At 36.1% G+C, this 21,938-nt stretch overlaps 2 protein-coding genes and 1 long non-coding RNA gene across 7 annotated transcripts; 2 read left to right on the top strand and 1 right to left on the bottom strand.

The window, feature by feature from the left end:
- Positions 1-5,765: 5,765 nt before the first annotated feature.
- Positions 5,766-8,168, bottom strand: LOC130745349 (uncharacterized). Of its 5 annotated transcripts, none has more exons than XR_009021703.1 (5): positions 7,951-8,168; positions 7,652-7,840; positions 7,360-7,472; positions 7,174-7,242; positions 5,766-7,042 (listed from the first exon to the last, which is right to left on the bottom strand). It is a non-coding gene; the product is annotated as an uncharacterized LOC130745349 (long non-coding RNA). The 5 variants fall into 5 exon arrangements; XR_009021702.1 differs by having other exon boundaries at positions 7,222-7,242; XR_009021701.1 differs by having other exon boundaries at positions 7,419-7,472; positions 7,951-8,167.
- Positions 8,169-8,647: 479 nt separating this feature from the next.
- On the top strand, positions 8,648-17,738 carry LOC130745347 (uncharacterized). Its single transcript, XM_057597536.1, has 11 exons — positions 8,648-8,781; positions 8,870-8,994; positions 9,512-9,606; positions 9,710-9,952; positions 10,181-10,369; positions 10,592-10,774; positions 11,349-11,427; positions 11,658-11,709; positions 15,815-16,019; positions 16,111-16,284; positions 17,374-17,738. Exons 9-11 carry the CDS (start codon positions 16,002-16,004, stop codon positions 17,440-17,442), a joined length of 261 nt encoding a protein of 86 aa, XP_057453519.1. The 5' UTR covers positions 8,648-8,781; positions 8,870-8,994; positions 9,512-9,606; positions 9,710-9,952; positions 10,181-10,369; positions 10,592-10,774; positions 11,349-11,427; positions 11,658-11,709; positions 15,815-16,001; the 3' UTR covers positions 17,443-17,738.
- Positions 17,739-17,876: 138 nt separating this feature from the next.
- Positions 17,877-19,356, top strand: LOC130745348 (uncharacterized). The gene is made up of 2 exons (XM_057597537.1): positions 17,877-18,236; positions 18,336-19,356. The coding sequence occupies exons 1-2, from the start codon at positions 18,060-18,062 to the stop codon at positions 18,825-18,827; spliced, it is 669 nt and encodes a 222-aa protein (XP_057453520.1). The 5' UTR covers positions 17,877-18,059; the 3' UTR covers positions 18,828-19,356.
- Positions 19,357-21,938: the final 2,582 nt, after the last annotated feature.

Genomic DNA, 21,938 nt, shown 5'->3' with positions numbered 1-21,938 from the left:
CCGAAATGGCAGACCTACGGGTTACGGCTGATCTGGCTACCTTGGTTTGGTGTAAGAGACACGCGGGCAGAATGGTCCCACCGTTGCTGGTGCTAGGATTGATCCGTTTGATGTCCATCCCAGAGGCACGCGAGCAGAAATGGTCCCACCGTTGCTGGTGCTAGGATTGACTCGTTGATGTCCATACCTATGTTTGGTGTAAGAGGCACGCGGGCAGAATGGTCCCACCGTTGCTGGTGCTAGGATTGATCCGTTTGATGTCCATCCGTTTCCGGAATGCATTTGGTTAACTGGGTTAACCGCCATATCATCTCATGCAACATGCATTCTGACTTAGTTGATGAGTGTGTTTGATACTTGGTAGTTCTACTTGATGCATGTTAACTGTGATTTACAGTCGTTATATTCTTTGTGGAATAATGCAACCCTAGGATGTTATCCCTAGTTATAAGCCTAAGTGGCTAATCTTTTATCGGTATCTATTGGTGGTATTATTTATATAATTCTTTGGAGTTGACCCTCGCGTCTTCTGTGTGTGCTTTGGCGAACAAACGCCCTTTGTCAGATGTCTTTGGCGGGCTGATTCATGATGGTTCATCCTTCGGGAGGAACTAGGGTTGAGATGCGGGAACTGGAGCGTATCGCGGTTGCGAGAGGAGGACGGATGGTGTATATAGACTAGGTCGTTCTGGATTTCGAATTCGGACGACGATCATGCTAGCATGTAGGATTGAGTGTTAGTGTGAGCTCCTCAAGATGGGATTAGTGTAGGAGTAGAGTCCTAGCTCTGAACATCATTTGTTCCTTTGGGAACAGGGTAGTTTCCCACCTATAGCTTTTTGTGTGGTTTCTTTACGGGAATCACAGAGAGTTGGTTGGACTTAGGAGGTCTTATTTTCAGACCATTGGGTCAACTTATTCTCAGTTTTGAGGGATGGTGTTGCGGACACTTCACCCTTTCATTCGGTTTGTACATATTGCCTACGGGCGCTACTCTTCTATTACCCGTCACTGGAGGTTTACTCGTGACGAGGTTGCTACTTACAGCGGGGGCTGTTTATATATTGTATATTAGTTTTATTACTTTTCGCATTTGGGTTTTATTTAATTCAGTCCTGTCTTAGTTATTATCAAAAAAAAATATTCACGTTTTTCCGCATTAAGTTTACTTTTGGTTACTAAAGTGACGCCACCGAAATCGGGGTGTTACAGATTCTGTCCGTCCCAGTATTTCTCATTAGCTGCAAACCAAGTCATAAACACTGTGGATTTTGTACCACTCTTTTCAAGAACATCCCCAACGTCTTCATCATCATTATAATATACCAAATATTAATTTGGAAGATGAAAATTTAGCTTTTGCACTGACGGCCATCGTAAGTGTATGGTAAAGCCAAATTTTTTCCAAGCTGGCTCACACAGAGAAAGATAACAACAATCATAATATTGCTTTACCTCGTCCACTGGCTCCTTCGCTTGAGCATCGTTATTCTTATTTGAAATTTTAAGCATTGCTCGGTCTGCGCCTTTATTGGTATATTTGAACAAATATTTTATAGCATTGAACTTATTACAATATTCCACATTAATGTGAGCTTGATACCTCATAAGGAGAGTGAGATTGTAAGGCACAACATACCTGCAATATAGAGCATTGCACATGCATATTACAATACTAATAAATAACATATATGAGTTATCTTTCATCTTTTCATGAAGTTATGTTTTTTCAAATTGGTAACAATTTATTGTATTTGCAATGCATATTCCAACTGTAATAAATAACATACATGTTATCAATTTTAATGTATTTTTTCTTGATTACAATCCTTGTCTGCTTTCTTCTATACTTTGGGTAGCCTTTTTCGTCAATAGTGGTGGTGTTTTGAAATTTCTTTGGAAATAATTTAGTGCACCTACCATTCTCCATGCATGTTGATTTTTTTTTTTTCACTACCACACGCTCCATGTATTATGAAGTTAGAAACTATAACGTGCAACTTGGGATATAACACTACATCAGAAAGCTCTACAGATATGACTTTGTCAATGTCGTCCCCAGTCTTCAACTTATTCTCTTCATGCAACCAAATCAATATGTGTGCGTGAGAAAGTCCTCTTTTTTGAAATTCGATTGTATACATACCTTTTTTTTACGTTGATTGTATACATACCTAAAAGAACATATTAATGATTATAATTTTTTATCTAACACCTTCACATGATCTTTAGTTTGTTACAAATTCCAATCATGTTCTTCTATAGAAGACGAAAAGTAGAATAATTCAAAAGTGATTAGACTTGCAAGCACCCAGGAATCATGCTCATAGATAGCTGAGAAGTCAATGAAAACAAATTTGCTTCTCTACATACCAACATGGGAAAACACCCTTCAAGGAAAATGAGAAACACTTGAAATGTTTTCATCTCATAAATCACAAGTCATAAATGAAAAGCAAATTTTTTAAAAAAGAATGTTAGGAACAAAAGAAAATAGACACGTGATCTGTGAGAGGATGTCCTAAAAAGGTCTTTATTACATAGCCAGCAACTTGTGTAACTCTCAGAACTCATCCCAATAGAATAAGATCCCATAATTCCTCAGGGACATGTACATTTTTAAAATGTGGACATGTACATATAAAAAAGGTATACCTAAAAAATAATGGTATAGTACTACTGATTTCTCTACTCAACTTCCAACTTCTCTGTTAATGATTAATGATAAATGATTAATAATAAATGTTTATTGATAAATGATTAGACACATGGAACATGATAACTGAGTCATAAATTAGACATCATAAGTGAGGCATAGTAATGCAGTGAGAATGTATTACGTACCTATGTCACTTTTCCAAATAGATGACCGTTTTTGAAATCTTTCATCAGCTGGTTCACTTTCATCTTAAAAATGCGAACTAAAACATATGGACGCTCATCTGGCAGAGATCCTTTTGACTCAACGAACGACTTGATTTCTGGCCAATTAGCGTTGTATGTCATAGTTATGAACAAACCCGGATATCCAAATCTCTTGCAACTTGCCATAGAGTCTTGACAATTATTGAACATGTAGCTTGTGCTTCCCATATATGAAGCTGGCATTATGATGTGCTTTTCGGTTGCTGCAAATTCGTTGTTACCCCTACCAACCGCGTCATGTACTCCAGAATAAACCCCAGCTCTGATCTTAGTTTGATTATATCTCACCCAATTTAACCGTTGAAGTTCATCTGATCTTGGTTTGAATATATCAACACTAAAGTTTACCTTACAATTACAGGGACAACAATGTACCACGTCCCGATATTCAAAAGTTTAAGTTGCATGACATCATATTCACCAACCAAACCAAAATCTTGCATATTTCATCTGATCTTGGTTTGAATATATCAACACTAAAGTTTACCCTACAACTACAGGGACAACAATGTACCACGTCCCGATATTCAAAAGTTTAAGTTGCATGACATCATATTCACCAACCAAACTAAAATTATATCTGAGCCAATAGAAAAGAGATAGGACAATTTCATAAAAAATAGGTTAGATTAAACCTTCCCCATATCGTGTGGAACAAAAAAAGTTTTGCAAAGCTATGAATCAAAAGACATATAATTACAGGGAAAAGATGAAATCAATAGTATGGAAGATAATTTTTTTCGTGCTTGAACTGTTATGAGGTTAATGAGTTTTATAGCACTAATTGTATACAAATGACGCAATTTTTGAAAATTAAATTTTTTCAAAAGATAAAATTGGCGGATTAATTTTCAGGAGAAGTCTCATTTTGAAAGATTACAAATTTTCATTCTAGTTCTGATATCAAGTAAGTATATCCATTATGATTTTTTTAAAAAAATTTAAGTATATCCCTTCTAAATATAGGAGTAATTTGAGGGTAGGGTGGGTTACGATGAGTTTTCGATCGGTGAAGTGGGTTTCTGGGTTGGAGATTTTGGTGGTTGGGGGCGATGGTGGGGGTGGTTTCGATGGGGTTGGGTTATGGGTTCAATTTTTTTATGGATTCTAGCACTGGGTGTTGGCATCTGACGTTTAGATCTGGGGTTGGGATTGGAGGCAAGATGTTGAGGATTTATGCAAAGCTTTGGCATGACCTGGGTGGCTTTAAATCATTTAATTTTCCCTTGTTTTATGTGATTCCATTTTCTCTTCGTGATCTAGTTTTCCCTTCAAAAAAAAATAGTAGTAATTTAAAGTGAAAATTCAATGTTTTTCGATGTATCGAAAAAAAAAATAGTGAAAATTCAATAAATGGAGACATAAATAATGAAGACAATTTTTGTTTCTATTTAACGATCAATTTATTACTTTTCAATAAAAAAATCAATTTATTTAGTAAAACACCCTAACCTAATAAATAAAATTATATCATTAAAATAATAAATTTTCTGCCAACCGCCCTGATTGAACAAGGTGATTCACTTTCCCACTAAGGCGAAATTGTATCATTCAAATAACTAGGATTATTTCCGTGCGATGCACGAAGCCTGATTTCTTAGTTTAATTGCAATTTAAATCGGCTACCAATTTATATAAATTATCATGAAGCTTATTTGGATGCAAACAAAAATGCACTTATTGACGCTTATTTAATATTTTTTTAGTAGAGAATTTCCAATAAGCTCTAATAAGGCGGTATCCAAACGGTTTTAGTTACATAAATTTTAATTAACATAAATAAAATATTTAAATTTAATTGCATACTACTAATTTGATAGGTTCTTAGCTGTTTGTTCTTAAATAGAGGGTTAAGGTATTGAATTAAAGGGATGTTCAACGTTATACAGACAACCAATTGATTTCCGCCAAATCATAAAATGTATTTTATTTTAATTAAAAATAAAAACGAATAAAATTGTTCATCATACGTGGCATGATGTGATTGGATGACAATGTAAAATCATTTTACACTGACAATGCATATGCATTAAGATCTAAATCATTTAGATATAATGATACAAAAAATTGTTCGATATATAATTATATGTTAGTGAAAATATTGGATTTAGTGAGCATATGTTAATCCTAACTCCCTACTACCTAAACAACATTATTTCTTGTTTATATCCAAAATATTAATCAGCAAATTGAACATTGAGTACAGGAAAATAGACAACTAACTTATAAACATTGGCGTCCCTAAGGGTTAGCTCAAGTGGTCAGAGTTAGGGAACATAAAAGTTGGTTGGATAAAGGGTCCACGGTTCGAACCATGAGAAATGACTAATTTACTAACATTACTAACATTTGCCTAAAAAAAACTTATAGACATCGACATAAGCGTAGGCAAAATCGCTATTATTATCCTCTATTAGATTTTGATTCCAGACAGAAAAATCTTCAGTTTTTTAACAATCTTTTTCTAAGCTAGTATCTTAATTTATATTTTACTTGAAAAGTATTTTTGAATAACAAAGAAATATTATTAAATTGTTAATTAGTCACCTTCAAAATTTTCAACACAGGTGAGGCATGCTCACAAGAGACATCTGAGCTCAAATCTGTTTTCCTTTCCTAGGTTGCATGAAGAGATGCCATGAACATTTGCATCTCAAAGCATGTAAATCAGACTTGAAAAATAGGTGGGTAAAGGCATACAAAACATAGTTTTTTTTAGATAAGCCAAATTTATATATATGAGAGCACAAGATGTGACAAAGCAAATTACAAGCACTGTACAGACCCAAGGCCAAAAGAAAGAGAAAGAAACAGCGAGCTCCAGGGGAGAAAACAGGGGGGAAAAAAAACCACATGTGCACTATAATAGTAGGCGCTTGTAAAAGGAAAAAAAAAGCTACAAGGAGGCACAAAACGACCAGTTAATGTGCCTGTCCAATCTGTCAATGTGTCTCGCAATTAGACTCAATAATGCCCATCCAAATATTCATATCCACATGAAACCATAAAATCCATACCAGTAACAGATGCAGCAGCAACAGTAATCATAAGAGTAGCAGCCAAAAAACCCAACTATATCAACACAGGTCTAGCCCACAGTTTTGAGACAACAAATAGGTTGTGCCAACCACTCATTAACTGAGCAATCAAAACCTTTCATTCTACCTGATAACTAATTCCATTCTCTGAGTTGAACCCCTTCAAAGATCGACTCCTCCTGCCTTCCTTCGTTATTGAAAAGGATATACATAGTCAAGCATAATCCACATTTGAATAATCTGTACCTTCCTCTGCTAAGCAACAAAACATAATTAATGTCCAACTCACAATGGAAACCACCACAACATGTGATCATTCTACAATAAGAAGTGAAAGCATAATGTATATAACCAAATTAATTGAATAAAGAATCAGCAAATGGAAGGTGTTAAACCATAAGTAGTGAACTTGAATAGTATCAAGCTCATTCTTAGATTATAAATCAATATAACAGTTTTGGAGAAATCCTGTTTTAAGGTATGAAAAGTTCCTGCTTAAGATCATCATCCACCTAAAAAGTAAAAATAGTATACACATATATCTTTAGATAATCAAATTGAACTTGTTAACAAAAAGAGACACAAGTGTTCATACCCTAATCAAATTGAAAAAGTTTCTTTATGATTTGAAAGAAACATCATTGAGATAAATAGAATGGAATATATAGATTATTTCTTATAAGAGCCGGGGATATATAGGTTGAGAGAGGAAGGTCCATGGATCAATCTGGGTGTAATTTATCTTTCTAATGTACCAAAAATTCTAATGAATTTGTCCCCAAATAGTAGATCAAGTGGTAAGCATTGGGGACATATGGGTTGGGGAGAGAAGATCTTGGGATCAATTCTTCCTAGAAGGTGTAATTTATCTTTCCATCTTTCCAAAATGAAATAAAAAATCTAAAAGTCAGTACCAGAGAAAATGTTTCTTTTCATTTGCAAATAATTATCAATTTTGTATATTCCAGTAGCACAAAACAATGTTTAAATATCACCAATAAGGATCAATAGACTTTTTCAGTTAACCTGGTACCATCCAACTGCAATGGCAGCAAGTCTAACATGTGTTGCCTTATATCCTTCCAATAAAATAGCATAACAGTTAGGCTGGATTGTTTTAGATTAAAATACAAAAAACGAAAGTTAACCACAGAATGAAGAATTCAACATGACTTAGTAATTAAAAGAAACTTGTGAAGACTAAACCAACATGAATGAAGTCATAGCATATGACTTTGTTCTTAAGTCATAGATTCACCTGGCGCACTTGTTACTGGACCTGTCCAAACAAATGAAATAATATAAATGAAAATGAAGATCACAACACATAGGAGAGGAGAAGAGAAGTGAATAGAATTTTCAATTTGAGTTCAAATGACAGTTCTGAAAAATTCACCATAATAAGTGATTCCCAAATGAACCAAAAAATAAAGGCCACAATGGTAAAACAAGTACCGGCTTCCTGCCAACTTTATCAATCAAGGCTGCTCCTCCACCAGTGATCACAATCTGCAAAAGGAAAAAAAGAAAAAAAAAAGATGAGTTGGTTAGGGGATCACAAACATTTGATTTTTCAGGAAAGTGTTTATGTTGAAATTAACATGAAGACAAGACAAGCATATATTATAGTCCCGATAGTGGTAGAAAATCTTGTGACATAAAATCCATAGCCAAAGAAAAATTGGAACCTGAATGCATCATAAAGGTTATTCAAGTTTGAAAGTGTGAGAAACTGGCAATATGAATAATATCTGATATGCAAGGTAATAGTTGTATGGAAGAAAGTATGTCAGTGATCCAGAGATTTGGATTGCAGAATTACTAATACAACAATTCTCAAGAGTGCCTGCTTCACCTTGCTGTGTGGTATCCAAAACCTGCAAATAAATTATGATTTTCTAATAAGACTATTTTTTAGAAATAAACTTTAATTAATAAAACCAGAAAGTAGCATTCATATTTGAATCAGATGAAGAAAGTTAACAACTGAAAGAGATCGGAGAAGGATGATAGAGGTGCCGGGGCTGAAGAGCTCGTCGACCAAGGTTAAATTTGATAACGTCTTCGCGCCGGCGAGTTTGATGATCTTCTCGGCGGGTTCGGTAAGGAATCGAAGGGGAGAAAGAGATCGGAGAAGGATGATAGAGGTGCTTCTGATTTTGACGATTTGCTTGCTGGGTTCGGAGGAAAGATATTATCACAGAGGAAGACATAAAGCACAATAAAATAAGTTACTTTTTAGAAAAAGAGTTTAATTTTGAGTTTTTTTACACCGTCAACCAATCAGATTTCAAGGATGTGAGAAAATATCTCTTTTTATTTAATTTCATTAATTGACGTGGCATATCCTTGAAATCTGATTGGTTGACGGTGTAAAAAAACTTTACACCGTCGGTGCATCAAACTTTTTCTCTTAGAAAAAGAGTTACTCAGATTAACTTTTATTTTTAGAGCTTTTTTTATGTTTTCCTTCATAAAAATAAAAAATAAGTAACTTATAATTTTAGGAACTTTTTTAAAAAACTGTTTGGCCCAACTTTTACTTTTAAGGAACTTTTAAACTGAAAAAAAAGTTGGGCCAAACACTACCTAAATCAAAATTCACAACCCTAGAATCAAATTTACGACTCCAATATTCAAGCACCAAAAACTCAGCTCTGACCTCGCTTCCCACCTAACCCCGGTCTGTTATATTTGATGAAAGGAGAGAATCACCCTGTTTTGACAGAAGAGATGAGTTTAAAATTGAGATTTTGACAAGAATTGTTCCGTGGGAGAAAATTAACGTTTCTTGGGACACTTTTCCATATCCCATAGAGTAATTACTTACTTATTATTCCTTTTTATATATATATATTTTTTTTATCTTAATGTGGAATTAAGTTGTTGTATGTTTCCATCTGTAGTGAGCATACAAAAAGTCTTCTGGTGGAATTTGCTGATTCACACTTGAGATATAATAAGTTTGCTTCATCTTTTGGTACTGGCCTTGCATCTTCAAGTGGAAGAATATTGCTTCAGAGTATTCCCGGTCTGTTATTTATTCCACTTATTTATCAACTGTCAAATAATTACATTTCTGTTAATAAAAAACACCATCTTTTAAGCAATCTCTCTATGAAGATGATTGCCAGCAATATACTCTTTGTCACCCTCTTTCTAAAACTCTAAATTTAATTCAATCAAACAGAGAGTATCCTCTACTAAAGAAGTAGAATCATTCATTTCCCTATAGACAAAAAAACTATCTGCAAGGCTGCTCTCTCTCACACACACACACTTTCAGAATCTATTATTCTTTCCAAATTGAAAGCATTTCCCCTTCTCTTACTTGCGAATTGAGAGCGAACATCCTATTTGAGCTGGAAAGGCTTGCACTGTTTAAATTCGATCAAAATGGATTTTGAGTAATTGATTTTCAAACCTGACGTAAAATGAACTAATAGTGTTTTGGATGCTATATTATTAAGTATTAACATCTATACCTCACTTGTTTTATTCTAAGTTCTGTTGAGTCTGAATGTCTTATATTGTCATTTTATCATCAGGCACTGAGCTTTATCAGGAGAGATTAGTTAGAGCTCTTGCACAACATTTACAAGTTCCTTTGTTGGTGTTTGATAGAAGCATCCTTACTCCTTATGTAAGTTGTGGAAGAAGCTACAAGTTATCCAATGGTTTTTAAGTTAAATAGTATTGGTGCTAGCTAGACTGCAAAAATTTACATGATTTGCATTGTTATGCAGGATATTGATGATGATTTATTGTCACACAATGATAATGCTGAATCTGGGGAGGAAGGTTCTCTGGAGTCAAAGAATGAGGATGACAATGATGCTAGGTATTGTGCTAGTAGTGAAGAAGAGCCAGATGCTAGTGAAAATGAAAATGAAAATGAAGATGCAGAGGCTTCTGCCAAAGCAGTCCTTGAGAAAATTAAAGCGGCTGTTCAGAAATTTGTCCCATATAACGTTGAAGAATTGCCGAAGGTGTATAGGCTGTGAATTGTTTATGAGTAATGATATATTTTCTTCTAAGTTTCTTGGCTGTAGTAAAATGAAGTACCAGGTAACCAGGGAAGCTTTTAATTAGAGCATGGAGTGTAACTTAAGATAATGAATGTTTAAAAAGGGCATTCTGATGCTAGGGTTAATGCCGGCTATCTATTTGCTTGCCAGGTGCTTTCAAATGTTTTCATGATTTGCATTGTTACGCAGGATATATCTGGGAAGGAAGGTTCTCTGGAGTCAGACTCAGAGAATGAGGAAAGGTGGTCGAGCGACTCCGATGTTGAGTCAGATGCTACTGAAAATGAAGATGCAGTGGCTTCTGCCGAAGCAGTCGTTGAGAAAATTAAAGCGGCTGTTCAGAAACTTGTCCCATATAATGTTGAAGAATTGTCGGAGGTGTATAGGCTATTAGTAATTGTTTATGAGTAATGATATATTTTCTTTTAAGTTTCTTGGCTGTAGTAAAATGAAGTACCAGGGAAGCTTTTAATTAGAGCATGGAGTGTAACTTAAGATAATGAATGTTTAAAAAGGGCATTCTGATGCTAGGTTAATGCCGGCTATCTATTTGCTTGCTAGGTGCTTTCAAATGTTTTCATGATTTGCATTGTTACGCAGGATATATCTGGGGAGGAAGGTTCTCTGGAGTCAGAGAATGAGGAAGGGTGGTCGACCTATTCCGATGTCAAGTCAGATGCTAGTGAAAATGAAGATGCAGAGGCTTCTGCCGAAGCAGTCGTTGAGAAAATTAAAGCGGCTGTTCAGAAACTTGTCCCATATAATGTTGAAGAATTGCCGAAGGTGTATAGGCTATTAGTAATTGTTTATGAGTAATGATATATTTTCTTTTAAGTTTCTTGGCTGTAGTAAAATGAAGTACCAGGGAAGCTTTTAATTAGAGCATGGAGTTTAACTTAAGATAATGGATATTTAAAAATGGCATTCTGATGCTAGTGTTAATGTCGCCTATCTATTTGCTTGCTAGTTTCAAAACTCACCCAATGTTTAGCTTTATTGTGTCTGCACAACGATTCTATTTTTGTATTGTTCTATTACTAGCCCAGGTTGTTAAGTTTCCTTTCTAAATGATCACAATTTATACAACAACAACAACCATGCCTTTTCCCATTATACAAATCAGTCTATGTCATACTGCTTTGCCATATATTAAGTTTATATATAGGTTATTTACCTCTAAATCTCTCAATAATCTAGCCTATGGTTTTCCTAGATAGAGGGATACAGTCTACCCTAACTATTGGACTATCATTAAAAATCACTGTGCATAGCTCTCAAGTGTACATGAGATGAGTATAGAAGCTTTGAACTCATTAAGCTGCAATAGATGGTTTGATATCTCATTCTCTAATGGCAGATAACCTCTGGAGAGTCTGAGACTTTCAAGTCTAATGATGGCAAGTTCGATGATAAATTTGAATGTCAACTAAGAAAAGGTAACTTTGATCTTACATATCATGAACTTGTTATATGTTATTTTGTACTTTGTAGTTTGTCTACTCGCAAGCAGAACTTTAATACAGGCACTTGCCGCAAGCCGATAATTTGAACTTGTGATATTGAATGATGGTGCAAACTTTTAATAAATCATCTTGTTGGATATTTACTTTGATTTTCCCATTTGCATTAGCTATATTCATGTAATTAACTACATTACTGCTTTTAGGCGACCGTGTGAAGTACATTGGGCCATATATTCCAGTTACAGCTGATGATAGGTAATAAAATGATTCCTCTTATTTTTCTTGCCCCCTATATATGGTTATTTAGTTTTTATTTAATTATGATCGTACGAGGCTAAAAGCCCAAAAACAAGAGGGATTAATCCTTGACATAACGAGTATTACAAACATCAAACATGAACGGAATCCTAAACGAAGATAACATGCTCAAACCATGCTTTGCAAAAGCATCTGCAACTGTGTTGGCTTCCCTATAAATGTGTGCACCCGAATACCTGGGACAGTCAGCAATATCTGTTAAGTGTCTCCCTTTCCTACTAGTATTAGTACGAAGGATATCATTCATAACCTTCTATAAGAGGTTTTTCCTCTGAGGCCCTTTCCATTTCCACACAACTTTAAACAACCTTGTATCCCCATCAAGAACCGGATCTGATAGAGTGGCATAAGCAGATTAAACAGTGAAATCACCATCTGAAGTCATGTTCCAGGCCTGCATCCTCATCCTCAGCATTCGAAGGAGGATACAGCCATGATATGATTCATAGTTTCAGGGGGCAGCCAATCCATCTGAGACACAAAATTCCTGCTCCCATCTTCATTAATAAAATCATTGCAGCGCTTATTTAGCTCATCATTAGTCAATTCCTTTAGTGCCTGACCTTGCAAAATACCTCAGTCTGGCAGCCAAGGATCTAACCAGAACCTGGCCTTCAAGCCATTCCAGGCCTCCATATGATCTTCTACCCAACAAAGTTCCAGCTGGGAAAACCCCTCTCCACCAATTAGAGCTACTTTTAGGGTTTGAGAACATTGGGAGTGCACCATACACTTAGACTTAAGCAACTGAGCCCACAAATCATCATTATGAGTACAGATTCCCCAACTTACCTTCATTATGAAAGCCAAGTTGACTTCCCTAGCAGATCTAAGCCCAAGGCCTCCTTGTAAAGTTGGGCAGCAAATTCTGTAACAAGATAGCAGATGAATTTTCCTGCTATTGTTAGTATTTCCCCATACAAAGTCTCTGACCTTCCTATCAATGCTACCACAAGTAGACATAAGGAGAAGGTTAGTTTGCATAACATATGTAGGTAGGGATGATAAAACAGATTAGAGAAATTAAGTCTTCCAGCAAAGGAGAGGTTCCTCATCTTCCACTCATATAACCTCCTATTTGCTCTCTTGGTCAAATACTGAAAAGTTTGCTTGGAAACTAGACTCTTATATGGTGGAGAAGTACCCCAAGATATTTCCTCAGGTCATCAGCTCTAAGAAAACCCATTTCAGAACTCAATTGATCTCTCTCACAGAAGAATGCACATTCAGCTTTGTATCTTTCCTCAAATCCAATTTTTCATGAGAGGACCAAACATATAGAGGTTGACTGCCATTTTATCAGAGAGAAGATCCTCTCAGGTGTCATCAAGACTTCCTATGTTCAATCTAGGGATCAACTTGCAGATATGTTAACTAAGTCTTTACGAGGTCCTAGGATACAATACATATGTAACAAGCTGGATGCATTAGATATTTATGCTCCAGCTTGAGGGGGAGTGTTGAATATTATTATTAAGATTCAGTTTAGAAATAGAGATATGGTTCAAATATAAGTTTCTATTATAGATTAGTATCTTTTAGATTATATCTTTTAGATTTAGATAGATATAGTTTTTGATATCTTTTTACATCTATATATATTGTAGAAGTTTATCAATGAATTGACACAAGAAATATTTATCAGATTTAACAGAACCCAAATTAAACCTTCAACTTTGATCCATTTGAATATGGTGGTTAAGGGTGGAAATAAGCCAAGCGGCCTGTCAAGGGTCTACAACCTGGCTCGTCAGGGCCTGGCTTGGCTTGTTTGTTAATAAGGTTGGGTCTAGACTTTTTAAAATGCTTAATTAACTAAAAAGGCCAGACTTTCAAAAAAGGCTTATTTGGCTTGATAAGCCGACTTGTTTATGTAATATTATTTTTATCGATAATATAAATAGTATTATGTGAGAGCAATGATATGCAAGTTTTATTATTTGAAAAGGAAATGCAATGATATATAAAGACATATTATCCCGTGGCCTATTAGCGTGCTGACTTATTGGTCTTCTTTATTTGAAATTATCTGTTAAATAGACTTTTAAGTAGGCTGGCCAGACCTTATAACAGGCCAAGACAAACCTTAAAATTTAGCTTGATGAAAGGCCACAGGTCAAGATTGGGCCACAGAAAGAGAATGCAGGCCAGACTTGGGCCACGCAAAGCCAGCTTGTCTTATTTTCACCCCTAGTGGTGGTGTGAGGCAGTGAAGCGTGAGGAATAAAGTTTGAGACGTGATTGGCGGGAAGGCTTACCTTTTGCAGGGGACGTTTGTGATTGTTAATTAATCTTGTCCACATTTTCCTTGTTTGAGTTTAAGCAATCCAAGAAGTCTGTGTCATGAATTTCCACTCCAGATCCTGAGCCTTTAACAACGGCCTTGATGGGGCTATTAGGCCCTGCCAAATTGCCCAACATTTTTTTCAATCCTACATCCCTGGCCATTTTTGAGAATTGACTCAAAGCCATATGAGACTTGGCCTGCAGAACACCATGTTTAGATTTTTTGTTTCCACCACTTCTTCCCTTAACCTTCTTTGAAAACCCAATAGAACCCTGCACATTATTTTTGGAGAAGATTGCTCAGGAATTACAAGAGGGATTGGATTGCACCTGCCACAGTGCCCTGAACAGAGCCTTTAACTTCAGAAGTACCTCCCAGCACACCTTTGGTGCTCAGATCTGCAGTTTATTATACAAAGCATCATACCTTGCAACCTTCTTTCTCGCAGAACCACCCTGCCCAGCACTAGAGTTCCTAGGAGGCCCCATCCTTGGTCTCCTATTTTTCTGAACAAGCATCAAAGGCCCAAATTCTTCAGCAGAATCCTTGATAAAGTTCTTCCCCAAGCTTCTACTACGTGCAGTTTTCACCTGTTTCTCCTTCATGATCTCTTTTGCAGTTAGGTTACAAGCGCCCACCTTATGTCCGTAACGGCTACAATGAAAGTATGCGAAATGTAACCCCTCATTCTCAACTGGAAGCCTTCTCTTGTGAATACTAACTCTAGATACCAATACTTCGTAAAATCCACACAAAGTCTGGCAAACTTTGCCCTAGTTGTAGAGAAGGAACCATCCACACCCCTCTGTTTTATCAATTTCCAAAGATTTCCCCATATCATCCTAATCCAGACAGCAACTCTCTTTAAATCATCCTCCATGCGGAAGAATTCAAGACACTACCGTTGAACCACCAAGTAGTGATCCGCTATGAGCCAAGGCCCCCCATCAAAAACCCTACTCAAATCATCCTTATCAACAAATTTAACCAAGAAATAGTCGTTTTCTCGGTCAATTATCTCCATAGCTTGCTTAGGTTGCCAGCGCTTTGGCAATGAGTTGCATGAATCTGATTCCCACTTTTGTTCCCAGTAATTTGACAATCACAGACCTCCTCCATGGCTTGCAAACTCTCTGTCCCTCCTTCGAGATGGTGATTTCCGGGCATAGAGGATCCTCAATCGCTTCAGAAATCCCGTCAGATAAAGGATCCTGCTCCAGATATTCAACACCAAAATCACTCAATATTATCCCAATCTGTTTTCCGTGGTGACACAGCCTCACCCCACCATTAATTCCAAGGCATCCTTGTAGGAGATGAGTTTCCTGGTTAGAGCCGTATTTGTTGTCGTTTCAAACAGGGGAACACTACCATTAGAAGCTCCCACAGGCTTGGGGATCGGAGGCATCGATCGGCGAGAAGAGGAATCCTTCACAGTTCACACTAGAGGTTTCCTTCTTGGCGGCCATTCCCGGTATTCTGATTGTAATAACCGTTTTTTCTCTCTAACTTTCTTGCTCTAACTTTCTCTCTATTCTCTAATAGTATATGGGTTTCTAGCATCGCACTATATATGGTTACTTAGTGATGCTATCTCATGACACGGTTACCATTATCGTTTGATATTCCTTGAAGCTTATCTGTTAGATTGTTTTTTATTGACAAACACTGTAAATTACATGCAAATGAGAATTATTTATATCTCATGCAGGTATTGCTTTTATCCAATTTTAACCAATTTTGGATGTATTGCAGCAGGCCTTTAGCTAATGGTCAGAGAGGAGAGGTGTATGAGGTTAATGGAGATCGAGTCTCTGTCATTTTGGATATTAATGAGGATGAGCTGGAAAGTGTTGATAATATAAAGCCACCAATTTGTTGGACTGATGTTAACAACATTGAGCATGATCTTGATGCTCCATCAGAGGATTGCTACATAGCAATGGAGGCTTTATGTGAGGTGGTATTTTTCAATTTTTGGAACCAAAACCAATTTTGGATTAATAATAATAATAGGTAGACATGACCATGACTGACTGTTGGTTTTGCAGGTTTTACATTCCAAACAACCACTTATTGTCTATTTTCCAGATGGTTTGCATAAATCAGTTCCTAAGTCAATCCAAAGTGAGTTTTTTCAAAAGGTCCAAGAGAAGTTTGAACTGCTATCTGGCCCCATAGTACTGATTTGTGGGCAAAACAAAGCTCAGTCGAAAGGACAACTAGTAAGCTTTAATTTTTATTTATATTCTAAAAGTCTCCTACTGATTTGCATCATTTTGACTTTTCTTATTTATCATGTTTGACAGACAATGATACTTTCAACTTTGCTTGCGTTGCTAAGTTGGTAATGATGTTAGAAATAAAGTTAATAATAATTAGAAAATAAAGGTTAAAAAATGAATGGTCATGAGTTAGTATGCATTAAGGAGAATTATGTGTTTAAGGGCCATCATTCTTTGTTATGTAACCACTAAGCATTTACCAGTCTGTTAAGTATTTTTAATTGAGTAATTATGTAGTTGTTATGTGTTTATCATTATAAATGGAAGACCATCTCATGTAGCACGTGTGGAGAAATAATGAGTTCCTCATTTTCTATATTCTCCATCTTTTATTTTTCCAACAAATGATTCCTATCTTTCTACATTTTTTTGCGTTAGTTCAAAAATAGTATTCCATGGTTTCAAATTTTTCTTCTATTAAATCACTCTTGTTTCTTCTTCTTCTTCTACTTAGATCCCCTAATATGTTGATAAATGTAAAGTCGTTGAATTTTTTCATGGTTGAAATTGATGTCAACGTTATCTCCTCCCAAATTTATTGAATTCATTTTCATAATTGTTCACAGCTTTTTTCTATGAATAAAGGGCAAAAGACATCAAAAGATGGTGAAATTTACAAGCCCTTTAATGTGTTGTCTATACAGCCACCTAAGGTAATTTTTAAGTATATCTATTACTCCCTCCATTCCTTAATATAAAAACCACTTCACACCCTTTAAAAAATTTAGCTAATCTAGATAATTGCATTAAATTTGTTCTCAATTTATATCAACTTTCCAAAGTTACCCTCCGCCCATTATTCTTAATTTATATGCATCATTAATGCTATAGCAAGTAGAAATAGAGAGAAATTCAATTAAATAAGGGCATTCTTGTCCAAAAATAATTAATTCTCCACAAACTTCAAGTTGGTTCTTATAAAAAGGACCAAGTGCACTTTCCATTTGGTTCTTATAAATAGGAACGGAGGGAGTATTAGTTTCATTATATCGTGGTTTATGTCATCTGAAATTCTGTGACTCTTTACAGGATGAGAAACTACTGGTAATATTCAAGAAACAACTTGAGGAAGATAGGAAAATTGTGATTTCACAGTAATTTGAAGAAACTTGTTGAGAAATTAAACACGTGCCTTGGCTGCTGCTTTAGATAGTTTAGTTCAGTTTGAATGAGTCAAATAAAATATCTTCTACTAGCTGTTAGTGGAGAGATCAGTTTATGTTTTGTTTTTAATTATAAGTAACAGCCCCTAGAATTTAGCTTAAATTAAGGAGGTTATCTCTTATCAGTTATTTTCAAGATGTATTTAAATTCAAGTTTGTGATTCAATAAAGTATTATGCTTTTGCTGCCTCATATCAAAAAATTTATACCGTTCAATTTTCTCTTCTGCTACTTTTTAATATATCAAAAACAACAATTGGTATCTAGAGCTACTTCTTACGGGACCTGTGCTATGGATGTCGAATCAAGTTTTTCACATGTAGCTCTTCCTATCTTTGATGGGGAGAACTATGACCTTTGGGCTGTGAGAATGGAATCCTACTTGGAGGCTTTAGACCTCTGGGAAGCTGTGGAAGAAGATTATGAAATTGCTTCGTTACCAAACAATCCCCTCGTGGCCCAGATGAAAAATCACAAGGAAAGAAAAACCAAGAAGGCAAAGGTTTGGCTTGCTTGTTTGCTGGTGTCTCAAAAACGATTTTCACCAGAATCATGACCCTCCAAACATCAAGTGAAATCTGGAATTATCTTAAGGAAGAGTATGCAGGAGATGCCCGAATACGAAGCATGCAAGTGTTGAACTTAATACGTGAGTTTGAGCTACAAAGAATGAAGGAGTCCGAGACAGCCAAACAATATGCTGACAAATTTCTTGGCATTGCCAACAAGGTAAGATTACTTGGCACAAAATTTCTAGATTCAAGAATTGTGCAAAAAATTCTTGTAACAATGCCTGAAAAATATGAAGCCTCTATAGCATCTTTGTAGAACACAAAGGATCCGTCACAGATCACCTTGGTAGAAGTTTTACATGCCCTACAAGCACAAGAACAAAGAAGAATGATGAGACAAGAGGTGGCAGCAGAGGATGCTTTTCTGGCAAACAACTCGCAAGGAGGAATGGATGAGAAGTATAACAAAAGGAAAAAGTACAACAAACCTGGAAGTTCCAACATACAACAGAATGAGTCTTTTCCACCTTGCACATATTGCAAAAAGACAAACCATTCTCCAAGCAGATGTTGGTGGAGGCCTGACATCAAGTGCAAAAGGTGTGGCAATCTTGGACATGTAGAGCGTATCTACAAGTCTTCAATCGAGGCAAAAGTTTCTATGGAGCAACAAGAAGATGAGAAACTCTTTGCAGCAACATGCTTTGCAACAAGCAACAGTTCTAGTGATTTGTGGTTAATAGACAGTGCCTGCTCAAATCATATGACTCCTGATGAAACTCTTTTTAAAGAGCTTGACAAAACCTAAAAGTTAGAAATGATGTTTTTATCCCAGCCAAAGGAAAAGGAACAGACGCTATTGAAAGCATAGCAGGATTAAAATATATTTCTGATGTCTTATATGTACCTAACATTGACCAGAATTTACTTAGTGTTGCACAGATGGCTGGCAATGGCTTCAAAGTTATATTTGAAGGCAAATGGTGTCTGATTCAGGATGCCAAAGGCAATGATTTATTTAAAGTGAAAATGAGGGCTAGAACTTATACTCTAAATCTGATGGAGTAAGAGCAAATAGCTTTTTCAAGTACCTGCAACAACATCTAATTATGGCATAAAAGGCTCGGACATTTCCATCTTGCTGGACTTCAATACATGCAGAAACATGCTTTGGTGAAAGCTGTACCACGACTTGAAGACAAACTTGATGATTGTGTAGCTTGTCAATATGGCAAGCAAGTCAGAACACCATTTCCGCAAACAGCATGGAGAGCAACGCAAAAATTGCAGCTTGTGCATACGGATGTTGGAGGACCTCAGGGAACACCATCTTTAAATGGCAATATCTATTATATTACATTTATTGATGATTATACCAGGTTTTGTTGGATTTATTTCTTCAAATCCAAGGCTGAGGTTGCTGATATATTTTGGAAATATAAAGCACTAGTGGAAAATCAAAGTAATTGCAGGTTGCGGACACTAAGGTCAGACAATGGGACATAATATAAAAATAATACTTTCGACAAGTTTTGTGAAGAAGCTGGTATTGTGCACCAACTTACAACACCTTATACTCCGCAACAGAATGGAGTTAGTGAAAGAAAGAATAGAAACATTATGGAAATAACAAGGTGTCTTCCACATGAAAAAGGCTGCCAAAGAAATTATGGGCAGAGGCTGCAAATACTGCTATCTTCTTGCTGAATAGACTGCCTACAAGAGTTCTTCAGAGGAAAACTCCATTTGAAGCTTGGTTTGGTTACAAACCAAATTTCCATAACTTTAAAGTTTTCGGTTGTCTTTGTTTCTCTTTCGTGCCACAAGTTAAAAGAGACAAGCTCGATAAGAAGGCAGATCCTGGAGTTTTCATTGGATATAGTAGCACATCAAAAGCGTACATAATTTTTCAACCTCAAAATGGGAAAATTCTTGTAAGCCGAGATGTCAAATTCATGGAGAACAAACAATGGAGCTGGGAGGAGTCAATGGAGAAGCAAATTCCATAAATTCCACATATCATTGATGATGATATAGATGACTTTCCCGTCAGAGGTACAAGACTTTTACATGAAATTTATGAAAGGAGTAATGTAGCTAGTGTCTTGGAACCTGCATAATTCATTGAAGCTGAGAAGAACAAAAATTGGATAGATGCAATGAAGGAGGAGCTAAATATGATTGAAAAAAATGACACTTGGGTGCTAGTGGACAGACCTCAACACAAGCAACCTATAGGAGTCAAATAGGTTTATAGAACTAAGCTAAATGCATATAGTTCTATAAATAAATACAAGGCAAGATTGGTTGTGAAGGGTTATGCTCAAGTGTTCGGAGTGGATTTTTCAGAAACATTTGCTCCGGTTGCTCGCCTCAATACAATCAGAATGCTCCTAGCTTTGGCTGCACATAAATGTTGGAAAGTTTACCATTTAGATGTGAAATCTGCTTTCTTAAATGGTTATTTGCAGGAGGAGATATTTGTGGAGCAGCTAGAAGGATTTCATGTCAAGGGACATGAGAAGAAGGTCTACAAACTAAAAAAGGCCTTGTATGGTCTTAAACAAGCCCCAAGGGCTTGGTACAGCAGAATCGATGATTATCTTCAAAAACTCGGATTTCTCAAAAGTCCCAGTGAAGCCACTTTGTATGTGAAATTGATGGATGCTAATGTAATCATAGTTTCTGTCTATGTTGATGATCTGCTTGTAACAGGGAATGAAGAGAAGTTAATCTTGGAGTTTAAAGCTGAAATGCTCCAAGTATTTGAAATGACAGACCTTGGTTTGATGTCTTTCTTTTTGGGTCTGGAGGTAAAGCAAGATCAAGATGTTGTTTTCATATGCCAAAAAAAATATGCTAGAGAAATACTCAAAAAGTTTTGCATGGAGAATTGCAGTAGCACTACCACTCCAATGAATCAAAAGGAAAAATTCAGCAAAGATGATGGAGCTGATAAGGTAGATGAGCAGAAATTCAGAAGCCTAATTGGTTGTCTAATGTATCTGACTGCAACTAGACCCGCCATCATGTTTTCAGTGAGTGTGTTGTCAAGATTTATGCACTATGCCAGTGAATTACATCTCCAAGCTCCCAAATGAATTCTAAGATATGTTAAGGGGACTGTAGACTATGACATTATGTACACTCACTTTCGGAGTTTTCTATTTCATGGATTTTCTAATAGTGATTGGGGTGGTTCAGTTGATGACTTGAAAAGTACAGCAGGTTACTGTTTCAGTCTTGGCTCAGGTGTGTTTTCATGGTGTTCAAGGAAGCAAGATGTAGTGGCTCAAAGTACAGCTGAGGCAGAATATGTAGCAGCTACAACTGCTGTGAATCAAGCCATTTGGCTAAGAAAAATATTTTTTGATTTACACATGGAGAAAAGTGAGCCAACACAAATTTTTATTGACAATCAAGCTGCAATATCAATTTCAAGCAATCCTGTTTTCCATGAGAAGACTAAGCATTTCAAGATCAAGTTCTTCTTCTTAAGGGAGATGCAAAGAGAAGGAGAAATCAAGTTGTTGTATTGTAAGACTAAAAATCAGAATGCTGATATCTTGACAAAGGCCCTTCCAAAGGCTAGATTTGAAGGGCATCTGCAACCTCCAAGGCAAGGAGGAGTGTTGAGAAATTAAACACGCGCCTTGGCTGCTGCTTAGATAGTTTAGTTCAGTTTGAATGAGTCAAATAAATATCTTCTACTACCTGTCCAGAGTAGTTTCATCTTCTTTTTGCTTACCCGTTTTCATCTCCTATGCTTAATATCCACTATGAAAAAAAAAATTAGCTCAACAATCAACAATCTCTGCATCTGATGTTTCAGTTTGTAGCCTCATATTTTTAACTTGGTTATATTTTTTGTGTGATGCATGTGTAATATTTATAATTATTAAGTTGTGTTATTTTTTTC

This window comes from Lotus japonicus, chromosome 3, assembly GCF_012489685.1.
Source record: "Lotus japonicus ecotype B-129 chromosome 3, LjGifu_v1.2".
Lineage (NCBI taxonomy): Eukaryota > Viridiplantae > Streptophyta > Magnoliopsida > Fabales > Fabaceae > Lotus > Lotus japonicus.
This window is presented reverse-complemented; position numbering and strand designations above follow the sequence as displayed.